The following is a 27,286-nucleotide window of genomic DNA, read 5'->3' as shown; positions in this document are numbered from 1 at the left end:
CCTTGCCCCCAGTGACCTAATTATGTCACCTGCATGCTGCACAGCCTTGTACTCAAGCAGGACTGCCACGGGCATGTGAGCTTTGTACTAATTTTTTTTTTTTAAATGGGGCTTCATCTTTTCTTCCCCCTCTCCCAGTACAAGCTGCTGACTTCAACATTTTACCTTAGGTTGGATGCTCCACTGTTGTTTTTTTTTGGTTTTTGTTTTTTCTTTGGGTTTTATTTATGTTTTTGCTGTATGTGTTTTTGGTTTTTTTTTTTTCCTTCCTTTTTTTTTATTTTCTTTTTTCCCAAAAGGCCGAGGATGCAATGATAGAACTAATTTGTATTTTTAATCTGTACCTTGTAATTAGAGCTAGGAGGGGCTGGAGGGAGATGCCAAGCGAGTAAGCGCTTTTCCTTTAAAAGCTCTCCGGGCACATAACCGAGTTCTGGGAGAGCTTTAAAGGAAAGCACTAATGAAATTCCTGCAGAAAAGGAAAAATAAGCCAACAAAATTAAGACTTAAGCATGCTATTTTTATTCAGGACTGGGGTTAAAAAAGACTCAGTACCCCCTGGGTTCACTCTCAGATAAAACATTTGAATCACTAATTATTATATTCTTTTTGTGTGGATGAGTTTCTGCCCCATTGATTTCCTCAGTACTGAGATTTTTAGGTGATTGAAGATGATGTTGATGTTACTTGGATGTTTTGCATCATTTTACCTCAGCTTTGTTCGAAAATCAGGTTGTTTTTACTGTGAGATTACTGTGTAATTTTCATGAAGCTCTGTTTTTCTAGAGGGCAAAGCTCCAAAGAACAAACCCAAACTTATTTAAATCTTGGAAATTGAAGAGCCTTGGAATTTAGGTGCCTGGATCTCCTGAAGGTTTAAGGATACCACACCTTTCACCCAAGCAGAGCAATGAGTTAGAATCAAAGCACAGTCATGGTCACCCGTGTTTACAACCTCCAGGAAGGTGATGGTGGTGGTGAGAAGGGCTCACCCCTGGCAGAGCAGGTCTCTTGTGAAGCTGAAATAGGGGTTCACCATCCTTTTGGGCAGGATTCTGCAGTTTTAAGCCAGTAGATCTCCAAAGGTAGAGCAGCACAGAGCTTTGTGCGTGGATCTGCTGATAGGATTGCTGTAGCACAGAGGATTCTTTGTTTCTAGGAAACACATATGCAAAATTTTCATTATATGTTCTTTTCTGAGTGCATATGACTCCATTAGCACAGTGAACTCCAGTGCCTTCCCTCTGCCACCTGATTCCCCTGACTTCTGCTCTCAGTGGCTTTTCTCCTTAGTTTGTTAACAACCTTTATTTTATAAATACCAGTTTATAGAATCAAAATGATGGCTCTGAACATTGCTGTGGGACAGAGACACTGCAGAGCTAAGCCATGTTTGCCATTGGCACGTTATCCTGTGCATGAGATGGATGATTTTACATTCCATGTGTAAGAAGGAGCATAAGCCTCAGCTTGTGCTGGCATTCCCAAGGACAAATGTTGAACAAGATTTCTTTTGATAAATGAGATACCCAGTTAAAATGAAACTCAAGCCTTTTACTTAAGCAAGACTAGCTATTAGTCTTTCTAAAGAAGAGATATCCAGGTGAATATGCTGGGTTTTAGTTGGCATTGCTTAAACTGGATTATTCCCCTTCTTCCCTCATGAGGGCCATGAATAGTTGCCTTTCCCTCATCTCCTCCTTTTTGTATGGATGTGGAAGACTGCAAAGCCGGTTTTCTCTCCATAATGTTTAGTACCTATCCTCTATCATTTGGATTTCCCAGGGTGGTTTGAGTTATTTCTTTGTTTTCTGTGGCTTAGTGAAGGCAGCTTTCTCTCCTCTGGTAGCTGGAGGACCTGGCTGAAGATCCAAGTGAAGTATCGTCCATAGCCTGAAGAAAGAGAAGGACCACTAGCTGTTAGGATTTGTGAACTGAAGAGTAAATTATGAGGACTTTTATATTTCTAAAACTAAATTTTGGAAACAAGCAATAACCCCCATCATCTAGAGCATTCTCAGCTATACCTCTAACTTAAGTTTATTAGTTTTCCAAGTGATGTAAATAAAATTAATGGGCCTGACTTTGTTTATGGGCTGTGTCTCCATGCAGGCACAGCCCTGGTGCAAACACTCCCATCCTGGTGTTGGAAGGCAGCTGTAAACCTCTATTCCTTATGGCTCCCTTGTAGCTCTGTGCTCTGATGCAGCTCAGCATGCAGATTTTTGAGTAAGGAGAGGCAATAGTTTTCAACATAAACAAGTCCTCTGGGTCACATTAACCTCCTTCAGTCTCTGTGTTAAATAATTAAAATAAACTAGGTAATGCTTAACTATACGTATTTAGAGGCTTACTGGAGGAGCTTATTAGTTCAATATTCTAACACAGTGTCTTAAACCTTCCTGAGCTCCAGGATCCCTTATTAAATATTTAGTGCGTATTGCTGAAAAAGTCAAGATTTGCTTTATTTTTTAGAGGAAATGTCTATTCTCAAAACTTGCTCAGCCTTTAAAACACTGGCCATCTCTAAATGCTGCTTTTCTCAGGTTGTCATTTCTTGCCATCAAGGAGTATTTTCCATTTGTACCAACCTTAATAGCACCCCAAGAATTAATACTTGCAGGAGGCTCTGCAGTGCATCTTTGCTGTATTCTATAGAACCACCTCAAATACCTTTTTAAGCAATTCATTTGACAGCAGCTCCTTTGGATAGAGAGAAGATGTGTGTCAGCTGCTGACTGTGCTTCGGAGACATCAATATTTCTCCTCTTCTGCTTCTAAAACTGTCAAAATGAAATTAGTTAATTGGTGGGTACTTTAGTGTAGTTGCTGTGGGATAGTAATTATTGGTGACAAGAGCTGCTGGATGTGCACTAATACACTACAGCAAAACCTCAAATTTGGAAATATAAGGCATTATCCTGCACTGCTATTATGACTAGTCATTTTGCCATAGTCTGACTTGCTAGAGATTCAAACCAAGTTCAAGGACTTCTTGCCAGGAGAGAGAAGATTTTGCTTTGTGCAGAGCAGAGTTTTATAAGCCTTGCCACATAGCTAAGCAACAGCAGCTTAGTGGATTAAAATAGCATCAGTGATATCTCCAGTCTCTGGGGTAATGAGTTCTAAGCAAGGCAAAGACCTCCAGGAAGGGATTTTGTTTCTGTGGAGTCTCTATCAGATGTTAGTGAATAATAAACAAATAACAAATTGTTTCACTGAGTCCATTCTCATTTTGCCTAATTGCCTGTCTTGGTTCAGTGCTTCTGAAGACAGCACACAAACCATGTGGCATTTACCTTTACACCCAGGCCTGATTGCTTGCTGAAAGCAGCACAGGTCCTGTGTTTTCTCTCTGCCTCTAGCCAGAAGCTGGTCACTCCCTGCTCCAGGATTGTTTTTCAGTATTTTAACTCATCACTTTCCATGTTGTTGTATGGTCTGAGGTGTCAGCTGAGAGAAAAGGGTCCCTGCTCAGCCTCCATGAGAGCAGCACCTCGCTGTGTGAAGATACCTGAGGAAACCATTTACAGAATCCTGCAAAAAAAGCTGTTCTCCATTCCTAACAGACTCCCCCAATGGTCTGTGTGCCATAAAACATGAACTGCCTTATAATCCACCCCTACACCGATGCTTAAAATTACTCAGAAGCTGACAAAGGCTAATGGGTGGGACTGGCATCATGCTGGATCTCTAACACAGAATCTATTCATCCTGGTAATTGCCACCCCCCCTTCACATGAAACTCACCTGTGCTTTAAGCTGTGAATCATGATCAGTCATAGCTCTGTTCTCATAAGGCTAGGAAGGAGAAATATGAGGTGAGAAACCCTTTTAAAGAGGGTAGTCCCAATTTTGACAAGGTTGTTTCATGCACATGTTTGTTTCTGCACTTGCAGTATTTTCAGGTTTTATGGGGTCTAGATTAACAGATTTTTCTTCTCTACTGACCAGATTTTTTTCTGAAATTTGATGGACGTGTAAAAAGTTACCTAAATTTTTTTTTTTCTATTTTTCAACTGACAGGAATGCTAGAAGAAATAGAAATCTATTCTCTCTCACCCAACTTCAGTGTTTTTTGAATAACAATATATTACTGAAGTTCCTGATAAAATGTCAACAATCCTAAATAAATGAAAGGAGAAATGAGTTATGATTTTCAAAAGACTGCACCTTTTAATCTTAGAGACCAAAATGCTTTCCTGAAGGAGAAATAATGCTGGGTTTTTTTCTAGACCATTGCAAATAGATGTCAGGTTAGTTGCCAAATAACATGTCTGATTTCATGTCTAATAGTTAGTGGAATTTAATGAGTACAAACTGAAAAGTGGAATAGTTCTCAGTAGGAAGGGAGCTGAGTTCTTCTTTTGACACACCCTGCTGTTCCCTCGCTTGTAAAAGATACCCACAGGTGGCAATTCTGTGCTCTCAGTGCCTTGCCTGTGTGAAAGAATAAATGTGAAGTCAGGACACACTGGGAACAAATCCTCCCTGGCTCACAGGTTCAATAGGTTTCAGGAGGAGTGAAAAAGGGCAGCCTTTGTAGCGAAAGGAGGGTGTTGGTGGTCTGAGATTTTGCTATTGATAAGTAAGGTACTTGAAATTTAAGGTAATTATACCTAAAACTTCTGTAGGGAGTGGAATTCATATGAAATTCAGGCCTTCAGGTGCCCCACTGCTGCAGTGAGTTTGGAAGACATACTTGAAACCTCCAAGCTCTTTTCTGGAAATCATTTGCCAGCTGGGTCCATCAGAACACTGTGCTCTGGGCTCTGTGGAGAGAAACCCTTGGGAGGACTGAAGGGGGGTATGAGAGAGACGATAAAAGACTAATTTACAAAGGCCTGTAGTGACAAGCCAAGGGGGAATGGCTTCAAACTGAAAGAGAGCAGCTTTAGATGGGGTATTGGGGAGAAATTCTTGACTGTGTGGGTGCTTGCCCAAAGAAGCTGTGGCTGCCCCATCCCTGGAACTGTCCAAGGCCAGATTGGAGAGGGTTTGGAGCAACCTGATCTGGAGAAAGGAGTCCCTTCCCAGGGCAGGCAGGTTGGAACTAGGTGATTTTTTCAGGTCCCTTCTAATCCAAACCTATCCATGATTAGATGATTTTATGATTATCATACTTTTCCTCAGCTATCCCATCCACCAGCAGGGAAGAATGTTTGGCTCAGGGACTCCCATGTGGACATTTCCTTCCTTGGAGTCATCCTGGTACCGGGGGGAATCACATCTTTGTGACATTTTACTTGTCCAGCTCTTGTCTCTAGGATGTTTTAGAGTTAAGAGCCTCTGAGGAACCGGTGAAGCTGAAATTTACTCACCCCATGTGAAACTGTGGGTGCTGGGTTTCTGGTGCTCCCCTTTTTTTAGGAGACTTGCATGGCAAATTTCCTTCAGGTAAAAGTAGAACACTCTAAATGAAGTCTTTAATATCTGAAGGTCTAATTCTCTCTGGTGCTGAGCCTTGTAAATATTGGTTTGCATAACTTGGAGTTAGGAACACTCTGTACATGGCCAGGTCAAATTTTGGGCACGTTTACTGTCAGCTCATTGGTCTGGTTTGCTGTGTAGTTTTGAATTGTGATTAAAGACAAATCATTATTTTGCAGCCTCACAGAACACAGAGTGCTTGGAATAGGATAGAGAGAAACCTGTTTTCTTGTTTGTAAGTGAACTCTTCTGGGGCTTTGTTGCTGAAGCCAGATCCCTTCTCAGCTAAGGCTACTTCCAAACTGTACATATTTATGATAACCTCAGGCCATCTGCCATCGATTTCAGGATGAATTAAAATATTCTTTCTAGATGTATCCTGCCTTATCACAGCCACTGATTCACAGTGGAATGTATCTTTTACTGTATTTTCCTGTTTTAAGCCCACTAAGTTTTTTATACTCATTTTAGAATCTTCTAAGTCCTCCACATTTTGTGTCTCTCCCTTAACCTTTGCCCAAAACTAAAAGGGAAATTTTACCTTAGATCCTGTACTGCCATTTTTGCATTCTCAGAAGCAGTTTGCTGGAGACTGAAATTAAAATTACTACATATTTCACGTGTAATTTAGGAGTAAAAAGTAAATGACTTTGTTAGAAGTATTTAAACAGAAAGCTTGCAGGCACTTAATTACATACAAAATAACAAAAGACTTTGGAAAAGCCATTTCTATTTCTGCTTTGTCTTGTTGAATACCACCATGCCTGTTCCCTAACAATAAAATTTTATAATATTTGTTAAGCAAAACTCATATTTTTATTAAATACAGAAATGTAGGTATTTTTTGCATTACAGGACTCAGGCTATTTCATTAAAGAAAAGTCATGGCTGTTCAAGTGGGTGAGTTATTTTCCTTTAAAGTTCTGTTTGCCAAGGTAGAATTAAACTGGGCTAGCCAGAGCTGTCAGTGTGCTGACAATTGAGTTCTCTTCAGGGAAGTGGTAGTGCAGAAATCAGCCTGTTAATTATATTGTTTAATCTCAACTGGTCAGGTTTGCCTGCTCTGAAGGTGGACAGTCACTATAAAGAAAGTCTTGTAATTTCTTGTGCTCGAAAGAGGCACTCACAAATAATTACGAGATGCAATCACATAAGATCAAGAAGCCTCGATGGATTAGTAATGAGATAGAGTCTTTTCCCTCCAGGTTGTTGTCCCTAAGCCAGACCTGCCTGCTGCTGTTGGGAAGTGCCCTCAGACAGGTGCTGGGTTTGCAGTGAGCTGGAGCTTTCAGGGCTGCTGATAAGTACAAATTCACTGAAGAAAAATTGCCGTGGCTGTGGTTTTCTCTCTGACTGTCTCCTTCCCTCTTATCCAGACAGGAGACAGAATTTCTGCTGTTTTCTTGGGCTGTGCTGACTGAGGGAGATGAATGTGATTGCAGGCAGGTTCCTGCTGCTGGGCAGTGAGGATGCTGCTGGACACGAGTCCTCTGCCCTGGGCACTGGAGGGAGCCCAGCAGCAGGAGGCAGGAAAGCAGCTCCTGTTTAAAGCAGAGACTGCTGGAAGTCCACGTTTAAAGGCTCAAAGAACAGTGTGAGGGAGGCAGTCCAACCCCACACAGCATCCTGAGAAGCTTTGAAAATAACAGGAGTTGAGCAGGTGTGAATGGAAGGGAAGTCTTTTTCCATGGGCTATCCCACAAGTGTGTTGTGCGGGGCTGTGGAGCAGCTGGCAGCTCATTCCAGACAGTGGCACCAATGCAGCTGTCACTGTCTCCTGCTGCAGGGATTCACTGCACACTAAACTGACCTTTTCCTGCCTTCTCAGCACCTTCCAGCAAGGGGTCTTGCAGAGGAATTATGGAACTGCTGCTGCTCTGTAGGAACAGCTATTGCAAACCATAGCTGCCTCCCAGCCTGTCCCTGCTGAGACACTGAGATGAAGGAAGTATCAAAAAGACACTGAATATAATCTCACAATGTCCATGGATTTTCAAAGCTATCTACTATTCTGACAATTAATGTTGCAAAGCAATGTGTGTTTTGAGATCAAGAAAAGCCACCCACACTGGCAGAAACTGTTTTCTAGTGAGTTAAAGTCAAAACAATTTTTAAGGGTAAAAAATCTCTGCATGAACTGTGGGTTGAAATTTATTTTTTTGAGAATATTATCAGAAAAAACTGTTAAAAGCTTTAATTTTTTTTTAATATGTTGATTGCTAGAGGAAAACCCAACTGCTTTATTTAGAGTACCATCCTTGTGGAAAGAATGAAACTAGTGACAACTGTACCAGGTCACCTTTAACTTCCTCAGACAGGAGATGGTGGAGCATTGCTGTTAAAGTCAATGGCTCTTGGGGGAGCCTAACCAGCACTGCAGAAGGTAATGACATGTCCTCTCCTGCCACCTATGGCTGCTCCATTATCCTTGAAAGCAGCCATGAAATTTGCACAGCTTTAAGAGGAACATCTGCTTCTCTCCCTTGGCTGTTTCCTTCACATCTGCAGCAGCAGTGACAGGGCACGTGCTCTTCTTCATTCACCCTCGTTGCTCTGACCTTTCCTGTGGCTCATTTTTTATGCTCTGTCTCCTTAATGACTATTCTAATTCATCTCTGCATTTGCTGATAGTCTTATTAGGGCCAAGGGAAAATTCACCAGGTGAGGAAGCCTGTTGTTTTCTTGTAAGGATGAAGCTTTGTCAAATCTGAAAAGCAGCCTGGGATACTTTCAAGGGACAATTTCACTATGTTGTTTCTGCAGCTTGGCCAGTTGTTACAAGTGTTCCTGCTAAAAAGAGCAATCCCTCTCTTCTGTGGCCAATGAAGTAAATCTCCTTTTCAGAATTACATGCATGATTAATTTTCTTCTGGCCAACATCTAGAAAAATATCCAAGTGTCTTCCTGCTATTTAACCATCTAATTGCGGTTGATTTCAAATGGATTTCATTGCTAACATAAGAACCAATAATTTAAAAGCCCTTGGGAATTTGAGACTTCCCCTTCAATTCTAACTCCTCTGAGCTTCTAATCCAAATATGCTTTGTCAAGTGTCCTGGAGCTAAGCCAGTGTCTGTCTGGTTTCCTACAGGCACAGGGAAATGCTAGTATTGCATCTCCTGCATCACAAAATAAATGTGCTCCCTTATTGGGGGACAAATTTCCATCTCATGGTCAAAAATCCCCTTCCAAATACAATACTCTGCAAGAGCCAAGAGCTCTCTTAGTCCTTTGAGTGATGGCAGTGAAGACTGAATTTGATTTAAGGATCAGACTCTCGGACTTTCTCCCAGAGTTGTAGTCTCTTTCTGTCAAAGCTATGACATGGTGTGGGGGAAGGCTTTTGATGCTACTCTGCAGTTTGTTCCTGTGGTACATATTACAGGATACAGTGGCTTCTGTGCCATTATGTTTTAACTTTTCACTTCAAGCTGAGTGGCTTAATTAAAATGGAAAATCTACCTAATCATTGTCAAGGACTGTCAATTTTAATAAGAATGGAAGAAGAGCTGGATGCTTGGAAAGGGGTGTGTGGAACAAAAAATATAATGTTTTAACTGATCATTCTTTCATTTCATTTCTGTCTGTACAGATTCAAGCAAGCAGCTTTTGTGAAGTAATTCATATTTAAGCCTGGGTGAAATATCTTTATTGTTGCTATATTGCCAAATGAAAAAAAAATAAAAATTGTGTAGAACAAGCTGAATACTGACTTCAAAAACAACTTTTTGTTGCATAGAATAATAGGGTTAATAATACAAATGGCATGGAGGAAATAAGGTGAGAGATGAGCACAGTTTGTGTGTTATGGCAGCACCCACTTGTGCATGCCCAGTTACAGAGCAGAGATCTCCACATTTGGCTCTTTGAACTGCACCCTGCTGGGATTTTCTTGGGTTACAGACTGTGACTGCAATGTTAAAATTTTAGTCTTGCACCTTTATTCTTAGGTAAAGAAGATTAAAAAGTGAAAGTCGAGAGGCTCAAGAGAGCTGCAGAATATTGAAAAGAAAAAGAAGTATTAATGGTGAAGCTTTGACAGAGAGTCGTCAGTGTAAGATAGGAAATGTACAGGCCCTGACAGCTTCTGAATTCTGACCTTTAAATTATGGTTCTGTCATTAGCAGTGTAAGTTGGGGTCAGGAGTTTAAATGTGGGCCTATGGGAAACAATTACCAGGTTGATTCTGACTTTATTTCCTTGTGATTATGTTTTATTGTGTGTCTGTTACAGTGAGCACAAAGTGTGGACAGTCTGCAGAGGGTTTCTTTTCATGTAAGAAACCCCCTTGTATTTCAACAATGCTGACTAAAAAAGATGTCTGTTGACATTCTGGAAACCTCACTTGTGCTTTGCACTTCTGGATTTAGCAATTAAAACAAGTTCAGTGATCTGTTCAGCCAGGCTGGGTAGAGTTTGTACATGCTGAAGCCACTTAGAAGTCATCATGCCACTCAGAGTTAAAAATGCATTTGTTCAATTTAGTTTTATGACCTGTTATTGCTTAACTGGCAGCTGCATCTTATCCTTGGACTGCTGTGATGCTTTCCTTGTCTATTCCATCGGATAAACCCAAGGCAATCATTACAGCTGGAGAAAACCTGATATTAAACGAGACAAACTTTGAAAATAAATAATCAGTGGCGATCAAGACATAGGGCTTTTCCCAGGGATTAAAGACCAGCTGAGGAGCTGATGGCCTGGTGCATTAACTGATCTGATTGCTTGTAACATTCCTCAGAATTCCATTTGCCTGATTTGCCTATCTCATGAAAACCTCATCCCACTTCAGCAGTGAAATCTATCATTCCAATTCAGTCTTATCTGCAGTTCTGGTTTTTGCAAAAGACAATTTTTCCAGTGGCAACAAATGCTGCTCTATGATTTTAATAAACACAGAGCAATTAGTGGAAAGAAGGATTCACTACCAGTCTTTTAAATTAAGAATGTCAAGCAGGACAACCAGTAGAGTTTCATAAACCACACCATTCAATGTTATGTCTGGATATTTCTGGAACAGATTGTCAAATGAGGGTTAATTAATGAATAATTATTTATTTGCCTACCACTGACTGTCAAATTCAGGCAAGGTGTTATTATTCTATAGTCCCATCGAAGTAATTTAAGGAGGGAAATATACCTTTTCATTATAAAAACAAACCCCAGAAAAGCAGAAGTTCCTCATGCCTTGTGTGAGCTGTTTTAAGCAGTGAAATGGAGTACAGTACAACACATCTAGATGTGTATAAGAGACAGGAAAAGCAGAAGTTCCTCATGCCTTGTGTGAGCTGTTTTAAGCAGTGAAATGGAGTACAGTACATGTTTCCTTGGCTGCCCTCCTCAGTTTTACTGATTCTATTTGGACATGAGAATAAAGATTCAATTTTCACTTGAAATTAAGAGAATGCTTTTCCCCAAACATCTACTTTGTTTTCTGGCAGCTTCCATTTACTTAATCTGCAGAGCCTAATGACTTAGAGGACAATTAGTATTTCATATTCTCTAAACAAATATCATTCTTGCCTGATGAGCAACCTTGAACTGGGTTAAAAATACCTTGGGTATTTAGTAGATTACAAATGTTTATTTTACACAAGTAAGCCTGAAATGATCATTAGATATTTGAGGTGATGGAGGAATGCTCAGAAAGGCGCAAGGCTTAATCCACAAAATATATTTTGTTGCATGCATGAGACAGATTTAAAAGGTTTTTATTTTTTTTTTTAATTTCTTAAAGATTATGATACTATTAAATGAACTTCTGTCATGCCATAGATGAGCAGCAATAAGCTGCTCTGAGACAACAAGCACAGCCCTGAGACTGGGTGTGGAGAGCAAATGGCAGTGAGCTCCTTGTGCCTGTGTTAGTGACACCTCGGGCAGGATGGCTTCATTATTGATGTGGAGGGGACTGCCTTTCTCAGTCTGTGGTCCCAAATATGCTCTTGTTGCTTTCCTGTGGCAAGAACAACCCTGTTTTAAGAAGAAATCAGCTCTCACACTTGAGGAAGAAAATTTAATTTTTGCTTACAAAGAGGTGAGTAGCCATAAGCCTGGCCTGTGTAGATGTGTGTGTACCTGCTTTCTTCAGGCAAGCTGAAATCTCTCCAGGGAACTGGTTTCATTCTCTTTCCCTTTCTCTCATGATAAATTTGTGAAGGAAGGAACAAATGAGAGAAAAATAGTGGTCTGTGTGTAATAGTGAGAGTGAATGTTAATGGGACACCTGGGAAATACTCCTATATTAGAGAGCACAATGTTGCTCATTTGCTACAAGTTATGATTGAAAACCAAATCTTTCCCTTGCATTTTCTCCTCTGCCTCACCTAAAATAGCCCCACAGTAGGGAGCTCCCCGTAGGAAATGATTAACCCTGCTTTACTCTGAGGTGCCTTATGAGGTTTTACACTTTTGAGTTTTTCTGTGCAGTGATGTGTGTGCTTGAGCCAGGATGAATATTTGTGCCCAGCTGAAAGGCAGCAATCCTCATTGATGGACTTCAGCGAGCACCCTGGCAGATATAGGCACTCATGTTTTAATTTGTTTTTGCTTCCAGGTCGCCCTTCATCCACCTTCCCATTTGCAGCAGCTATTCCCTCCTCCCCCATGCATTTCCAGCACCTTCTCAGCTGTTTTGATTTATTGACCACTCAGATTTAATGCTTCATTCCTTGGAGAAGTCTCTGTGCTTGTGTCTGATCTAAGGTCACCTGTGCTACTTATTCCAGGGGACTTTAATCTCCATATGGATGTGACCCCTGACACTCACTGCAGAATTCACTGTGTTACATGATTCTCTCCAGCTGTGTCAGCAGGTTCCTCCACCTGCTCTGAAGGGTTATGATTTCATTAACTCTGTGGCTCTCATTATCAGGGTTTGAGGTCACTCACCTATTTTCAAATATAGAGGTACACCTACTGTACCCCTGGTGCTCCTCTCTACTTAGTTGCTTGTTTTGAGAGGTTTCTTTTCACCCCACGTGTCACTTCTCACCTGAAACAATTTAAAGTGGTTCAGGGCTGCTTCCCTGATTCCCCTGTTAAAACCTTGATTGTGATTTTGCACATACCACACTGCTGGTTTCCACAAGGAAAAAAGTCTTGATGAGAACAAAATCTGCAACTTTTTAAGTTGTGAGAAAAACTCCTTGGTTTGAAACCTGCACTTTGTGGAAGCTCCAACCTCTCTTCCTGCGTCTGGAACGTGGTTGTATCTTTGTTTGCTTTTTTCTTGCAGGTGTTAATGCTAGGAATCATGATCCTGAGGTGTATTTGAGGATTGTAGGAGTAATGGTTAGCAAACAGGATTCCTTTTGCCCTTTTTTTGTTTGATATTTTTTGTGTGTGTTACATCTTTGCCTGCTAGCATGGGCAGGTGATTATGGGAAGATATTTCTTGTCTATTTATTCCTAGAACAGCTGAACTGGGATTTTGTGGCAGTTCTTGACTATCTCTGAGCACTCCCTTACTGCCCATAAGTGAAAAGGTTGAACTTTAAAAGTGGAACTGGAGTGATTTGTATATTCAGAGACAATTTCTGAGAAAGTCTATGTGTGTATACATATATATATTGTATATCCTTGGGGGAGGAGAGCATCTAAGATAGAACCTTGTGACATGAATGTAAAATTATGAAAAAAATCTAGTGGCTGATGGAATGGTAGTAGAGAATAAGCTCTGCTGATATTCTCAGCCTCTAACATGGTGTGCAGATTTCACTTTCCAAGTGACTTTTAGCTTCTTTCTTTGAGAAGAGTTGTCATCTTTAGAAATACCCTTTTCCCCTTTTACCCCTCCAAAAACCCTGCTGTGTGAGCCATGTAAATATATTTGGCAAAGAATATGAAAAATAGCAAGTGTTATTCCCCCTAATAATTGTGTTTTTCTAACAATATTTGCCTTCTGGTGTGTGTTTCCTATGCTCATGTATTTGTAAGCAAAAGCCAGCACGAGATGAAGGCAGATGATGAACTGGCACCAAGCTTTCTTCTCTTCCAAACAACATCAGTGCTGACTTCTAAACCCATTTGTTTCTCTTAATGTTGTCTTCAATATTTAGTTCCACAGCTGTTCATCCTCCTATTGACATCCATCCTCTTACCCTTTAAATAAATGGTGCAGTTGATTTTGTGCAGACCAAGCTTGCTGGTTTTGAGGCTTTCTGAGGAATGCGCTGAGCTGGGCTCATCCTACTCCAGATTTACTGCTCTCCACAGCATAGTAGCTCTCTTCAGATTATGAAACAGAGATAAAAACTCCCTTTAAATTTGTCTTTTTCCTTATGTTTCTTAGCCAAGAAATTAGAAAGAAGAGGAGGTTGTTCAGGATTTCTGGTAGAGGCGTGCTGCCTGCATGTACATTGCATTGAGACAGCACTCCCTGGGAGTGATCAGAATTAGTCACAGAGATGAAATGGATGTGGACAGAATTGGTTAGCAGCCTTCTGAAAGCCTCATTCTTTCTTTGATACATTCCTTGTGGTTTTGAAGTGCATCACTACCGCGTCTGATATTTTATTAACAATAATTGTATTTCCCTCTTTTCTTTTGAGCGTTTCAAAGAGTTTTGGAGGTATTAATTGAGTATCTGCCCTCCGACTTCTATGAAGAAAGTGAAAATAAGGTCTTGTCAAATATGTTTATTGAAAAAAGTATTAAGAATAATACAGAGAATATTAAGAATACCACTGAGAATAAACAGTTCAGTAGTGATTATTGAGTGAGCTCTCCTCACAATTGTTCTGATTTTTAATGTCCAAGCTTAATAACTTCCTGGTTTGTGTTTTCTTGTTCTCCAGAGATGTCTGTGTTCTCAAATCCCAGGGTGCTGTCTTACTGCACCTTCTGGGATGAAAATCCTACAGAAAACAAATGAATGGTCACAGAACCTTTGTGTGGCCACTTCTTGAGGTCATTAAGAAGCATTGTAGTCCTGGGCACCCGAGTGCTGTTATCTGTATATATTATTACATATTATCTCATTAGGGAAGGCAGCAACATTCAGAGCAGGGAGAGTATCCTGGAGGTCACTTCCATTGGGGAGCCCTGTCCCACTGAGTGCCCTGTACTGGGAGACACAGAAAGAGTCCTCAGTCAACCAGAACAGCACTGATGTTTCTGGGGAAGCACAGCTGTAAAGAAATTAGGGTATGGATAGCAACACACATGCCAAACTCCTTCCTGATAAGAGGAAACAGAGCCACATGGTTTTTAACACCCATCCCTTGTCCTCCACCATGCCTGGCTGGCCCATGTTCTCCATTTAATATGAGGAAGGTGCTCTGTGACAGAGACCTTTCTGTGGTGGTGGTCCTGATAAAAGGTTTCTCCCTCCAGAGAGTTTTCTTATTTAAAAGGGAAGATGTAACTGAATTTCAGCCCCCAATACTGACAGCCCTGGAGCTGCATATCTGAGTAGGTTTACAGGTGATGAGCTATGAATTTATGGGCTTTTCTCCCCACATCATTTCTCCCTGAAATGGCTTTCCTGATGTGTCCAGCACAGAATTCACTTACTGTGATCTTCACATTTTAGAAACTCTTCAGTCCTGCTCCTCTAATGACTTGGCTTCCAGAGAATCCATTAATTATAAAATATTTTAAGGTGTTTCTTGAGTGTTTCTGTCAGTATAATCTCAGCTGCACGTTAAGCGTACTTTAAACCTGAGATGAAGGTTTATTTAGTGCAAGATGAATGTTAAAACATGCAGGAGAGAATTTTTATATTTCTTTTCGCTGCTGTTGGGCACCTGAATGCAGATACAATGGGTTTAAGATACAGATACAACAGGTTTAAGATGCAGATAAAACAGATCTAGGTAGGAATAGACTGAGTTAGGGTTGGTTAAGATTTTCTGTGAGTTTTCTTAAATGTGAAAGCCACTTTTCAAATGAGTGTTTATCCTCCAGATTTCTGAACACTGGCAAAAACAGGACAGAAAGGCACCACGTTAACCCTCAGCATTTGTTCAGCACCTGCTCACAGATGTGTCTGAATATTAAGGAGAAATTCATATGGTGCTCAACAGCATAAAAAGTGTCAGGATGTGTGTGAACAAGCAGGAGGAAATATCGATGTGAGCGTGTAGGAGGGGAAAGACTATTACAAGGGCAATCCAATTAATGCAAATGATGCATGCAGATGGCTGTGGCTTTTTTAGTGCCTCCACTGTTGTACTCCATAAGAGCTGTGCATTAGGGATGAGGGAGGGGAGTGCTGCCTTCCCTTGTGTGGCAGTGGTGTTTTCAAACCTGGGTGTCCCATTCCTGCCAGGAGAGGAAGAGGAGACACCTTCCCTTCCCTGCTTGTGGAGCTGCAAACAGGAGAGAGGCAATAAAACACCTCCTAAACCAAGGGCTGCTTCCATGAGGTAACTTAATCTCACCTTCTGCAAACAGCAGTGTGTCTGTTGACTCCTGGCACTCCAGGGCAGCACTATCACTGCTTTAAAAGTCAAACAAGAAAATTGAAAGAGAGCCCCAGGTTTTTGGGGCTGTAAGCTCAGGGTCAACGTGTTTGATTTCCTTTGGTATTGGTTTAACAGGACTGTTCACCTAAAGGCAGCAGGATTTCAGCTGGAAAATAGACATTTGCAGCTACATATTGATCCTTGGAGCTGGATCTTGTCCATCTTTATGATGTACCTTCTGGGAAAAGGGTTTCTTCTGTTATCTCAGCATCTGATGTCTGGTGAATGGTGACTTTCATTGAGGACAGGACCTGGCCACTTGGTCTTTCAGATGAGATAAATGACAAACACAAATATGTGGCCTGAGCAGCTCAAAATTTTTGCTTTTTATTGCTTCCCTAATACAATCTCATTCACAAGAGACAAACCAGACTCTGACCTTGCTCTCCTGAAGGTTGGCTGTGGATTCCAGTGACTGCAGGACCACCACAGTGGGCACTGCAGGAAGCAAATGGAAATGTTCTCCTGTTTACTCCAAAGAGTTTTGATTCAGGCTGTAGCACTAATAAACAGAACATGAAATAAATATTAAATCAATTTAATAAATAAATTAACAACCTCTCTTAAGTAGCAATCCCATTTTACAAAATCTTTTCTGTCAGAACTTGTGCCACCTTTTCTCCAAGCACTGTCATGTCAGGTATTGTTAGGAGCAATACTTTGGGGTGAAGTGGCAAATTTACTTTCTCTTTTGTGTGTTTGTTTTCTATATTGACTTACAGAGAATCTGCTTTCCCCCTGACTAGTAGCTGTTTTCATTTTTTTTCCATGTTTTTATTATATGGGTATTAGGTGTGTGGGTGAAAAGTCAGTCTGCCAATAAACTTATTACAGTGGCTCTGTAAGGTACTTTTATGTTATCTTCAGCATTTTGCCAACTTGCTGTAAAATACCTTATGCATTTTTTCTACTGTAGCACATTTTGCTTAAAAGTAGTATAGCTTTGTCCTTGGGGGAAAAAATGAAAAAAAACAACCCAAATCTCTCTGTATATATAATTTTTTTAAAAGTTGAGTGCTCAAGTAGAACACTACATTTCCACTCCAAGATTGAATATGCATAGTTTCTTGTCCATTGAGGTTGTTATGAATACAAATTTGGCAAAAAAATTCAGGCAGCCAAGTGTTTTCACAAGTATTTCAGCTGTGCTTGAAATACTTGTGAAACCAAAACATACACAGCAAGGAACAGTGCCAAGCCAACTTTAAAAAAAGTTATATATATGTATTTAATACTGTTTTTTTTTTTTAAGAACCCCCATAGAAGCCTAAATTGCATTGCTAACTCTTTTTGAAAGTTAATATTTCACACCTAATCAAGTCATAACACTTTCTGCACAAAAATGACAGTGATCTTAATCTCTCAGTAAAATTTCATTTATAAAGGTGTGCCCAATGTTAGTTAGCAGCAAAAACTGTAAAAAAACCAACAAACCCAGATCATCCAAACAAAAACCTCCAAACAGGGCAAACACAAAGTGAGAAGGAAGCAGGAAAATTCTCAGGTTTGTCACTTGGAGGACTGTCTGTTCATGGAGAGTTCTCTCCCTTCCCCCTGCATCTCTTTATTCTCTGTGCCTTTGATATCAGCCACACCAATATCTGCGCTGTCTCCCTTCCCATACTTTGTGCTGCTTTGATGGTGACTATTTTTATTATTCTCAGTGTTGTCTCTCTGTCTCTCTCTCTTGTGAAATAACCCACCCTTCTCTGTAGTGCTGTTAATTTACAAGGTGCTTTACAAACACAGATAAGAGCCATCCAAGGCTCTACTCTAAATAAGACAAGACAGATGCAAGATGAAGCACTTGAAGGCTGTTCAGGAAAGTGAGGACATGGAAATGACTTATGCAAGGAGCTGAGGGGCTTGTGGAGTTTCTGAGAGGGGATTTAGGCAGGATGGAGAGGAGGTTTGGCAGTGGAGGAAAATGATCAGCTGCAAGGAGCAGCGGGGTGAGACGTGAAGACAAGAGCAAGGAAGAGAAGGGGAAAAATAAACTTGGAGGAATAGAGGACAGTGAATCATCAGAAAAGCAAGAGGACAATATTTATCAGAGGTTTGCTCAGAATGGTCTGGGAGGGAGCTGAAGAAATCCATACAGTTTGGGTGTGTTTTTTTCTTCCTTTTGGACAAAACTTGAGTATCCATGACAGCTTTTCAGCCTATTTGTTCTCAGCCTGTCTGTGATGACAAGCACAGCAAGCACTGCTTACATGTTGATGTGTTAAAAAGTTTCTCTCCTATTAAAGAAGTGTCTCTATATTAAATATTATCCTATATATTGTGTCTGTTTATGAAGGGAAAGAATGAAATATAAAACCTAATGGATGTCAGGAAGGCAAAGGAAGATGGGTGTGCTCTGTCTTTTTGCCTTCATCCAACCTGCTCTTCTCCCTATGGCTTTGTAAGGTTGAGGGAACACAGACTGAAAAATTGACTTACAAAAACTAATTTTATAAGAAAGAATATTATATAAACTCAGGGAATGAGCCAGATCCTACAAGACTCTCTGCTTCTTTGCATTCCTGGGATTGAAGCTGGCGCTGGGGAGATTCAGTATCTTGTAGAGCTGCACAACCTGGCTCCTTCTTAAGGCACTGATGTGTTTTTTCTCTCCACCCCTTCCCTGTGGGATTAGGCCAGCACCAAGTGAAGCAGGGGACGTGTGAAGTGGTGGCCGTGCACCGGTGCTGCAACAAGAACCGGATCGAGGAGCGATCCCAGACGGTGAAGTGCTCCTGCTTCCCGGGACAGGTGGCCGGCACCACACGGGCTCAGCCCTCCTGCGTGGAAGGTGAGAGGCTCTGCTCACTCCTGCCTCGTTAAAACTCTTTGAGAAGTTCAGTCCCCTTGGTGTCTGACTTCCCACCGCCTCAAAAAGCGTAATCCTTCCTTTTGTTAATTTTGGGAGCGTCTCTGTGCGTTGATGATAATGAGCCTGTGCATAAATCTTGGTGTAATTAATCCTCTTAATATATGTACTGGTCCATTTTGTGTCTGTGCCAATAAAACTTCTTAATTTTTTCTCACAAGAATTCTCCTCTAAAACTAGTTTGAAAACGCCATAAGCCAAGAAATTCAAGATTATGATATTAACTCTTCCAGATGTCTTAAGAATTAGTAGCTTGGCTAAAAATTCACTGGATAATAAATGCAAGCCTAAGCCTGGGCATGCAGGTGCTGCTGGGACATCTGGTATGGAGAGTTTTTCTCTAAATCAATGTTTCACCATTTAATGTGCCTATTTTTTGTAGAGGTTGCTGCTCTTGTTAAGTTAGTAAATCTACTCCAATACTTTTTTTTAATCTTAAAGCTACCAAAATCCCTCATTTTCATTAATCCATAAGCAAGATCCTCTTTTCATTCTTTTGCACATAAAATTGCAACTGGTTTACTTAAACATAAACCAGAAATCTTCAAAGTCCAGCTCTAATCTAATATTCAGAAATATTTAATGTCAGACATAAATCTCTAAATATATGTGAATCTGTTCTTTGAGGGTTTTTTTACCTATTATGAAGCTGTCAAAATAGATGTTTAAAAAGTAGATTTTTTAAAAAGTTTTTTACATGCTTTGTGTTTTATGCTTTATAATTCAGCAATACAGTTAAGTTTAACTGTGCATTTTCTAAGGCAGTTTTCTTGTTACATCAGAACTATCTTCTGCATTTTTAGGTGACACATCAAATAGCAGAAATACTTTTACATATAACAGATAATAGAAGTCAGGCATTATTTTAAACTCACTTAAAGACTGCAAAGGTGACACTGCCATTCTATTGCAGAAATATATAAATGCTGCAGAAGCTTGATTCAGTCAACAGTTGCTGAAATAATTTAATAGCTGTTGTTTTCTTCAAGTATAGTTACAATTAAGTGCAACAAAATATTGTGAAGGTAAGATTTGGACTTTTAAAGTGGAAGCCTTTGATTCCTCCTCACTCCTTAGGGTAATGCTTTAGCAGGCTTTGCTCATTTTTGCAAGCATTTGTGGCTACAGTGAGCTGCTGCTTTACAGAAACTGTAACTCTCTTTTCTTAGCCTCAGGATTAGCTGTATCTTCTCCCACTCTATACACACCCTTCAGTAGATTCCTACACTGTGAAAGCAAGAAACTGTTCAGGTCTTGAATTTGCATATTACAGACTGATACAGACATTTAGGGTTTTTTTCCAGCACCTTTGTCCTGAATCAGGACTGTTTAATTCGCTCTGAGTTTAAGGGGAGGGATACACCCAAAACATAGAGTTACTTGTCCAACCAAAAAAAAAAAAGATTTTATAATGCAATTGGCTTGTAGCTGTTTTTTATTTTCATTGAACTTCAGGCCTTATCCAGTAGTGGTGCATCAGGGCAGCAATTCTCTCTGCTGGTGGTCACTGGTACCTGGTGTTCCCACCTGGAATCTGCCCAGCACACCTGTGGCTTGCCATTCCTCATCCCACTCCTCCAGGAAGGATCAAGGTGCCTCCTTCCATCCCACACTCCCTTGTTTTGTCTGTCTCTGTGCCTGTTGGGTGCTGCCATCTCCCCTGGGTGTTTTTCATTCCATCCTTTCTGACCTTGTCAGGAATGATCTCTCACCTCTCAGGCAGCACAGTCAGCTTTCACCCATTTCTTGTCCACAACCTGATGTCCACAATCAATCAGCATCAAAGCAAATGGTCTGAGACCCAAATGACTGCTGGAAGTTCACACATTTATTTTGTAATGTTACAAGACTGAAAGATTAGTTTACAAAAGCCAAAGCAGTGTTCCAGAAGTGTATTTTTTTCATAACACTCTTCAGTAAGAGTCCAAAACAACAGTGATTGAATGAACATTTCGGCAATATCCTGGTGTCAGCTTGCCTGCTTGACACCCTAATTTAAAGGTTGCAGAAGAACAAATATATCTTGAAATTAAAAGGAAGTAGAGTTCAATATTTTTGCTCATCTCTTCTGAATGTGTTATCTTTTAAGGCATGCAATTCAATAGTTTGTGCACATAGTAGCATAATGCAGACTACCTGAATCAACATTTTAAGCTGTGTTTTATTTTGAAATCCAATAGAGATTATGTAGGATTGTGTAGTGATATATTTCATAATAATTTTATGGGATTTGATGAGTGCCACAAACAGTTCAAATCTGAAAAATACTTGCAGGGGTTTTGTGCTGTTGTTAACAGCAGGTTTATAAAGTCATGACTACATTTCTAAAAGTAATAGCCATGGTCTTAATAGAAATTGGCCTAAGAGTAGAAAATTAATACATTTGCCTAGTTAAAGTGTACAACTATGGCTTTTCAAAATATATTGAAAAAGTGGCGGTGTGACTGCAAGTTGATTTTTAATTGATATTCTAATGTTTTCCAGAGGTTTCCTATTATTACCTGCAGTATTTACAGACACAGCTCATGAGTTTGCATCTCTGTGCAATTCTGTTCTCTCAGCCAGTGAAGGAAAAAACTGGCATTTCTCTGTCCAGTCTCTCATATATGTATATGGGTTAAACAAGAAGCCTCAGCTTCATTCCCCCTTACAGCTGGCACTTGACTGAAGCATGCAAATGAAGGAGACAAGTCATTTTTGTAGTCAGTGGAGATGGAAAGACACTTCCAGAGGTCAGCTCAGAGTCAGTCTCTGGTGGTGCTTGCCTCCTCACCATTTCAATATGGCATTTATCCTTCTGAGGACTGGTGAAGTGTTTAGCCACTTTTTAACCTTTAACACTCTCCATGTAATTCATGTTAAACCAGTAATTGTTGTTTCTACCTTTTGAAATCAACCAGTTGAACATGGCACAAACAACCTCCCTGCAAAAAAGCAACAGTGATAAAAAAGGTATTGTTTTTCTTTCCTGCTTCTTTTTTTTCTAGCTTCCATTGTCCTGCAGAAGTGGTGGTGTCACATGAACCCCTGTTTGGATGGAGAGGACTGTAAAGTACTACCAGACTATTCAGGTTGGTCTTGCAGCAGTGGAAATAAAGTCAAAACCACAAAGGCAAGTACAGAGATCACCTCTATTTAAAGGTGGCAGTCTGCTGATTGCTCTTATTGCATTGTGTCTGTGGGTTTGAGCACCAGTCTTGGCCTTCTCAAAGTTTTGGAAAGCTGTGATTAATGTAGTTGTTCTCAGAGAGGAAATATTAGGTCAGAACTGCCCCTTCACTCCTGCAGTCAAACTGAAAATGGTCCTGATTCAGTCTTCAGTGAGCCAAAGAAACTATTTCATTGTGCTCAGTGCTAGAGGGATAATCATGTTCCAGAACCAATCCTTCAATCTGCAGACTGAGTACAGGGATCCAAGATCTTTCCCTTTAATGTCACATTGAGTTAGATTCCTGTGCTGAACAGCCTTTTACCTTTTGAAAGTACCAGCCTGGCTTGGGAGTTGTTGGGAAGCTGCACTGGCACCACTGTGCCACACTGGGCACCACTGGAAATCAGGTTGGTTCAGAACATTTCTAGTTACAGACCACCCTGTAGCTGGCCTGATTTTTTTTCTTTTAAACCAAACCTTTGCTACATCATCTTATTTATTAATTAATGGACAGAAAATATCATGTCCTCTGTCTGCTTGGCAATTTAAAATGAGTTCAGTGCGTTGAAGTTCAGCAAACTGCATGTCTAAATACATCATAAAGCAGAAGTCTTTAGCTGGCAATAGCAAGGAGAGACATATGCTCAGCTTTTCCCTTTACAGTCTCTTCTAGGTGGGAAAGAATGTTGTTCATTAGGTTACAGTCTGAGTTAATAAGCAATACTGTCACCAAATGTTGTTTAATAAAGGCTGTTCTGAGGAGTGAAAACTGCACTAATTTCTGGATGGGTGAGAGGAAATTGGATGTTTTGGGCAGCTGTGGTGTGATACTGGTGGTCTACAGACATTGCACAGTGGCACCCCTGCATGTGGCAGAGGGGCTGGAACTAGGAGACCTTCAAGAGCCTTTTCAACCCAAACCTTTCTGTGATTCTGTGGCCAAAGTTATTTATCAATTATCAAAGATGTAGTCTACAGCCTGCCTGGGTCCTGCTGTTCTCTGGTGGACACTACACCTGGAATCAGACCTGCAAACTCTGCAATCAGTGTGGATAACTGGGGCACAGTTATTATAAGATAAAGATTACCCTCAGCCTTTCAGCTTTTTCCCAGTGCTGTTTTTTAAATAGTCATTTATAGGCAATGAGTAGCATGGTAGCATCACACTGAAGGGTGAGACAGGTGAATTAGGAGTTCTAGATATTGTACAAGACAACTTCATCTCTGGACATACCAGAAGAGAGCTGACAATTTATATCAAAAGCACCTTATTGGTCGGGTTAATTATCCTTTGAGTGAGGGTTAATTATCCTTGATGCCTTCTAGGGGTGGGAACAGAATAAAAACTTTTATGTTGGCACTGATAACTGAAGGCCTGGGGTATCAAATCCTCATTCATACAGCTGCCTCTTCCTTCCTTTGGACAGTTGTAAGGAAACTAGAATGGACAGGGAAAAGGGAAGTGTGGAGTAACTAATATTTTTATTTTGAAAATGAACCAAAGACTTGACTCAGATCAATAAATAAAGTATATCTTAGGTATATTATTAAAATTTGACCCAAAGAGAACTGTTTGAACTGTCAGACCCATAGCCCAATCTGTTCAGCCACCTGTGAGCCTCAGCAAGGGGATGCTCAAATCAGACACAGCAAAACCCTTTGGGACAATTTTAGAGAATGTACACATCCATGAATTTTTTCCAATTTAATAATTGCCTTATATCTAAAACACAATAGTTGAGATCCATTCAATGCTAATTTTTTTCTGTGTTATGCAGCAGATATGATCTCATTACCATTTAAATTTGTAATCAATTTTTAAAGCTTTTTAAGACCCTGGGATCAGTGCTATGTGGGACAGTGGCTTCCACAGGTTAATTATACACTGAAAGAGGAAATGCCATTTAATCAACTTTAAGTCCTCTATCTTTTCATTCCATAAAAAAAAAAAAGTAAAAATAGTGTAACTAAAATATTTGAAGCACAGGAGACTGCTGACACTACTCAGCACTTAGATGAATAGTTAGTGTCTGAGTGGGACAGTAAAATGTGCAAAGCTGAGGAATTTGCATCTTCCATCAGTTCCCTCAGGGAAGGAAATAAAAACTTCTCTATGCTGAGTGTCTGTTTAGTTTTGTGACACATGTAGACACTGCAGAGCAGAGCTGACAAAGCTTTCCTCCTTCCAGCTGCCTGTTCTCATCCATTTCCAGGACAGGAAATCCAACAGGAGCCTCCTCACTGTGCAGCCAGAGCTGCTGGGTTTGTGCCCTGTGTGTGCATTAAGGCTTGAACACATCCCTGCAGCCCCTCCAGGCTCCTGTGGGAGCTCTGCTGTCGGGGGGAGATTTCTGCTGAAGAACAATTTATTCCCCCATGTGCTGCCTGGTTCCTGATTGCCTCCCATAGGATGGACCAGTGGGAATGGGCAGCAGTTTGCATGAATGGCCCCTTGGGATGTAAATCCTACACTTGTGCTGGAAGCATTGGTGTTGGGAATGACATGAGGCAAAGTAAAATAGGAGATTTCCAGGAGATGGTGGTAGCAAATTTAATGGTGAACTGCCATTTCTTTATCTGCAAGTCCCCCTCATGCTATCAAATGACAGTGTAATTAACATTTCTATAGAGATTCTCCTTTTCTGTGTGGTATAAAAGTGTGGCTGGGGCAAGTTCATTCATTGTCTATCTTTGTGCAGTTCTTTTGCAGCAACAATGCACCTGCTATCATCCTTTCTTTGGTCAATTCTGTATGAGTAACTCCTTCCTCTTCTTTTATAGGTAACACGGTAGCAAAGGCTAAACCTGAGGGTCACTCCCAGAACTGTGGCATGTGGAACTGTTCCTTGGCTCTTACACAGAGACCCTTTTTTGTCATGATGTTATTGACTTAATTCTTTGAACTTGCAAAGGAGTTGGGAAAAAGGACAGCATTTCTCCTTCCAACTGCGGCTGCAGTTCCTGAACCTGGATTTTGCTATTCCGTGGTACATGATAATTTCACAAGGAAAAACAAGGAGATTTGGTTCTACCTGAAATGCACCTTGGATTCCCAAGGATCTGAGACCTGGCTGAAAAGTGTGGAAGAACACACCTGAGCTTCTTGTGGTGCACCAGGGATAAGACTTTCTTAATGACACAAAGATATGTAAAATTGCTTTAAATGAGTTTAGGCCATGAATGTAACTTAGGGGATCATAGAAAGAAAATGCTGATGTTAGAACTGGTACAGATGATCTCTAAGGTCTTTTCAACCTATATGATTCTATGGATTTGTCTGAGGTGTTTCTTGCATACAGTACAACATAAAAATACAAAGCTGATCCCAGTGAATTGATGGGACCGTGTTAGTAAATTATGTCTTAGTGTATTTTCAACTGTAATTTAGTACCTATCAAGGTGGTATGGAGGTGAGAAGATGGAACTTATAGAATTAGTAGCAATTATTGTAGGGCAAACTTTGGTTATGGCTGTGCAATTAGATTTATTTCCTTAGATAGTTCGAGGTAGTTTAACCTTTACATTCATAAGTGATGGCAGGAAAGCATGAGGAAGAGATAAAATTTGAAAGCAGGCATAGTTTCTCTTGTCCTAAAATAAATCCATTCTCTAGGGGAATAGCAAAGTATATATATTCCTTGCCTCTTTGAATCTAGATATGGAAAAGAATTTAGCCATTAGCTAGAAATATTCATTGAGATGCCTCAAAAAAAGGAGAGCAGGCTTGTACTGCATAAGGAAGGCTTACTGGAAGGAGAATAATTTGTTTGGATTTTCATAGCTTTGGTTATATCCTAATAGGTAACATACTTAAATTCATAAGCAAAATTCTAGATAAAAGTGAATCTTCAGTTTCAATTAGTTCTTGTTTAGAATGATTATAATAATTAAATGTCCAGTTCCTTGACAGACTGAATTTCCAAGTGGTTACATTTTGAGACACATAATTGTTCCCTATTATTGTAGATGCATTTCATGCTTTTTTTCTTATTTGCCTGTTCGAGTTTTTTGTCATCAGTCCTCATAAATAGCATAGAGGGCAGAGGTGAAGCTGTAGCCAGTCTGTTTCCCCTGACATTGCAGCAGACTGAAGTGCAGTGGTGCAGATGATCTGCTGGTGACCCAGAGACAAAGTCATTGTTATGCTTTATGTAAATATTGGGGTAACAATGCACATCCAATTTTTATATAGACAGAAAGGTGGAAAAAAAAAAAAAAAGGTGTCTTGTACTAATGTAATTCATTGTGCATAAGCTTTCTAGTGAATGGGAAAGATCCCATCAGCAGTGGGAAGCTGTTCAGGGTCATAATTATTAACTTCTGGTTTGCTGGAGTGAGTGGGAGCATTCAGCCAGTTAATTCCACCAGAGTCAGTGGTGGAAAGATCTGGCCCTGTGTTTGTTTCTTGGTTTTGATTTCCTTGGTTTGGGTCACTTTCAATTATGTCTTTGGTTATAGCTGGGATCATAGTTGTCATTGTACTCAGTGATAAGAAAATGAGATTTTCTGCTCTGTGCTTGGACAGCTGAACAGTTAATAGACTCTGCTTACCCTAATGAGCTCTACATTCCCAATATTTTTCCATTGTTTTGATTTTCTGATTAAATTTTAAAATTACCTTTACTATTTCTATTGTTTCTCTGCATATATATTCACGGTGCCATCAGGGAAGTTGCTTTTCATTTGCTATTTTTGCAGTGTTGACCCATAACTGGAATTTATTTATTTATTTTGCTATGTCCTCTATGGTGATGCTTAGTTAAAACCATTTCTGAGATGTTCTAGATGGGAAAAAAAGAGTTTCAGAGAAAAGTTGTCTGTTTTTGAAGCTAAAGACAAAGAAAATAAGTTTCTTTTCCAATGGCCATACGCTGGATTTGTGGTGGAAATGAGAACAAAACCAAAACTTTTCTAATTCAGTCCTACCCCAAAGGGGTGCAGGATGGAACCCTGAAATAGCTCCCTGGAAGGTGCTTTTGTTGTCACTGAGAAAGGGGGAAAACTACAGTGTAAATTTGGAAGCATGGGATTATGAAATGCAGCCCAAATGAATGACTTGTCTTCCTAGAAGCCCAGCCCATGAGACATTTTATATTCCTAAAGAAGCTTTGTTCCAGAGGATCTTGGGTCGATTTACAGCTTTTTCTGACTCATTGCTCAGATGCTGTGATGTGTGCCTGTCTGTTTTTCTGGAGGACTTCTGCTGCTTCCAGTGCTGTTTTCTGGCATCTGACACCAGCTCTGCCCTTCTGCTGAGAGGCAGCAGAATTATTGTCTGTGCCAGCTGCTCTGTAAGAGATCAGTGCCTCAGATCCTTGGTGTGTTCTCCCTGGGACAGTTTAACTGCTGGTTCTAGAAGAGCAG

The 27,286-nt window shown here is 40.3% G+C and overlaps 1 protein-coding gene across 1 annotated transcript in view; it reads left to right on the top strand.

Annotated features, from left to right (window-relative positions):
• TAFA4 (TAFA chemokine like family member 4) overlaps window positions 1-26,545 on the top strand; it is a 68,046-nt gene extending 41,501 nt beyond the window's left edge. Inside the window, exons 4-6 of the mRNA XM_033517562.1 lie at window positions 18,538-18,693; window positions 21,759-21,883; window positions 24,704-26,545. Of these exons, the coding sequence (XP_033373453.1) occupies window positions 18,538-18,693; window positions 21,759-21,883; window positions 24,704-24,715 (293 nt within the window). The 3' untranslated portion in view covers window positions 24,716-26,545. The remainder of the gene's footprint in view (window positions 1-18,537; window positions 18,694-21,758; window positions 21,884-24,703) is intronic.
• Window positions 26,546-27,286: the final 741 nt, after the last annotated feature.

Source organism: Parus major, chromosome 12 (assembly GCF_001522545.3).
Source record: "Parus major isolate Abel chromosome 12, Parus_major1.1, whole genome shotgun sequence".
NCBI lineage: Eukaryota > Metazoa > Chordata > Aves > Passeriformes > Paridae > Parus > Parus major.
This window is presented reverse-complemented; position numbering and strand designations above follow the sequence as displayed.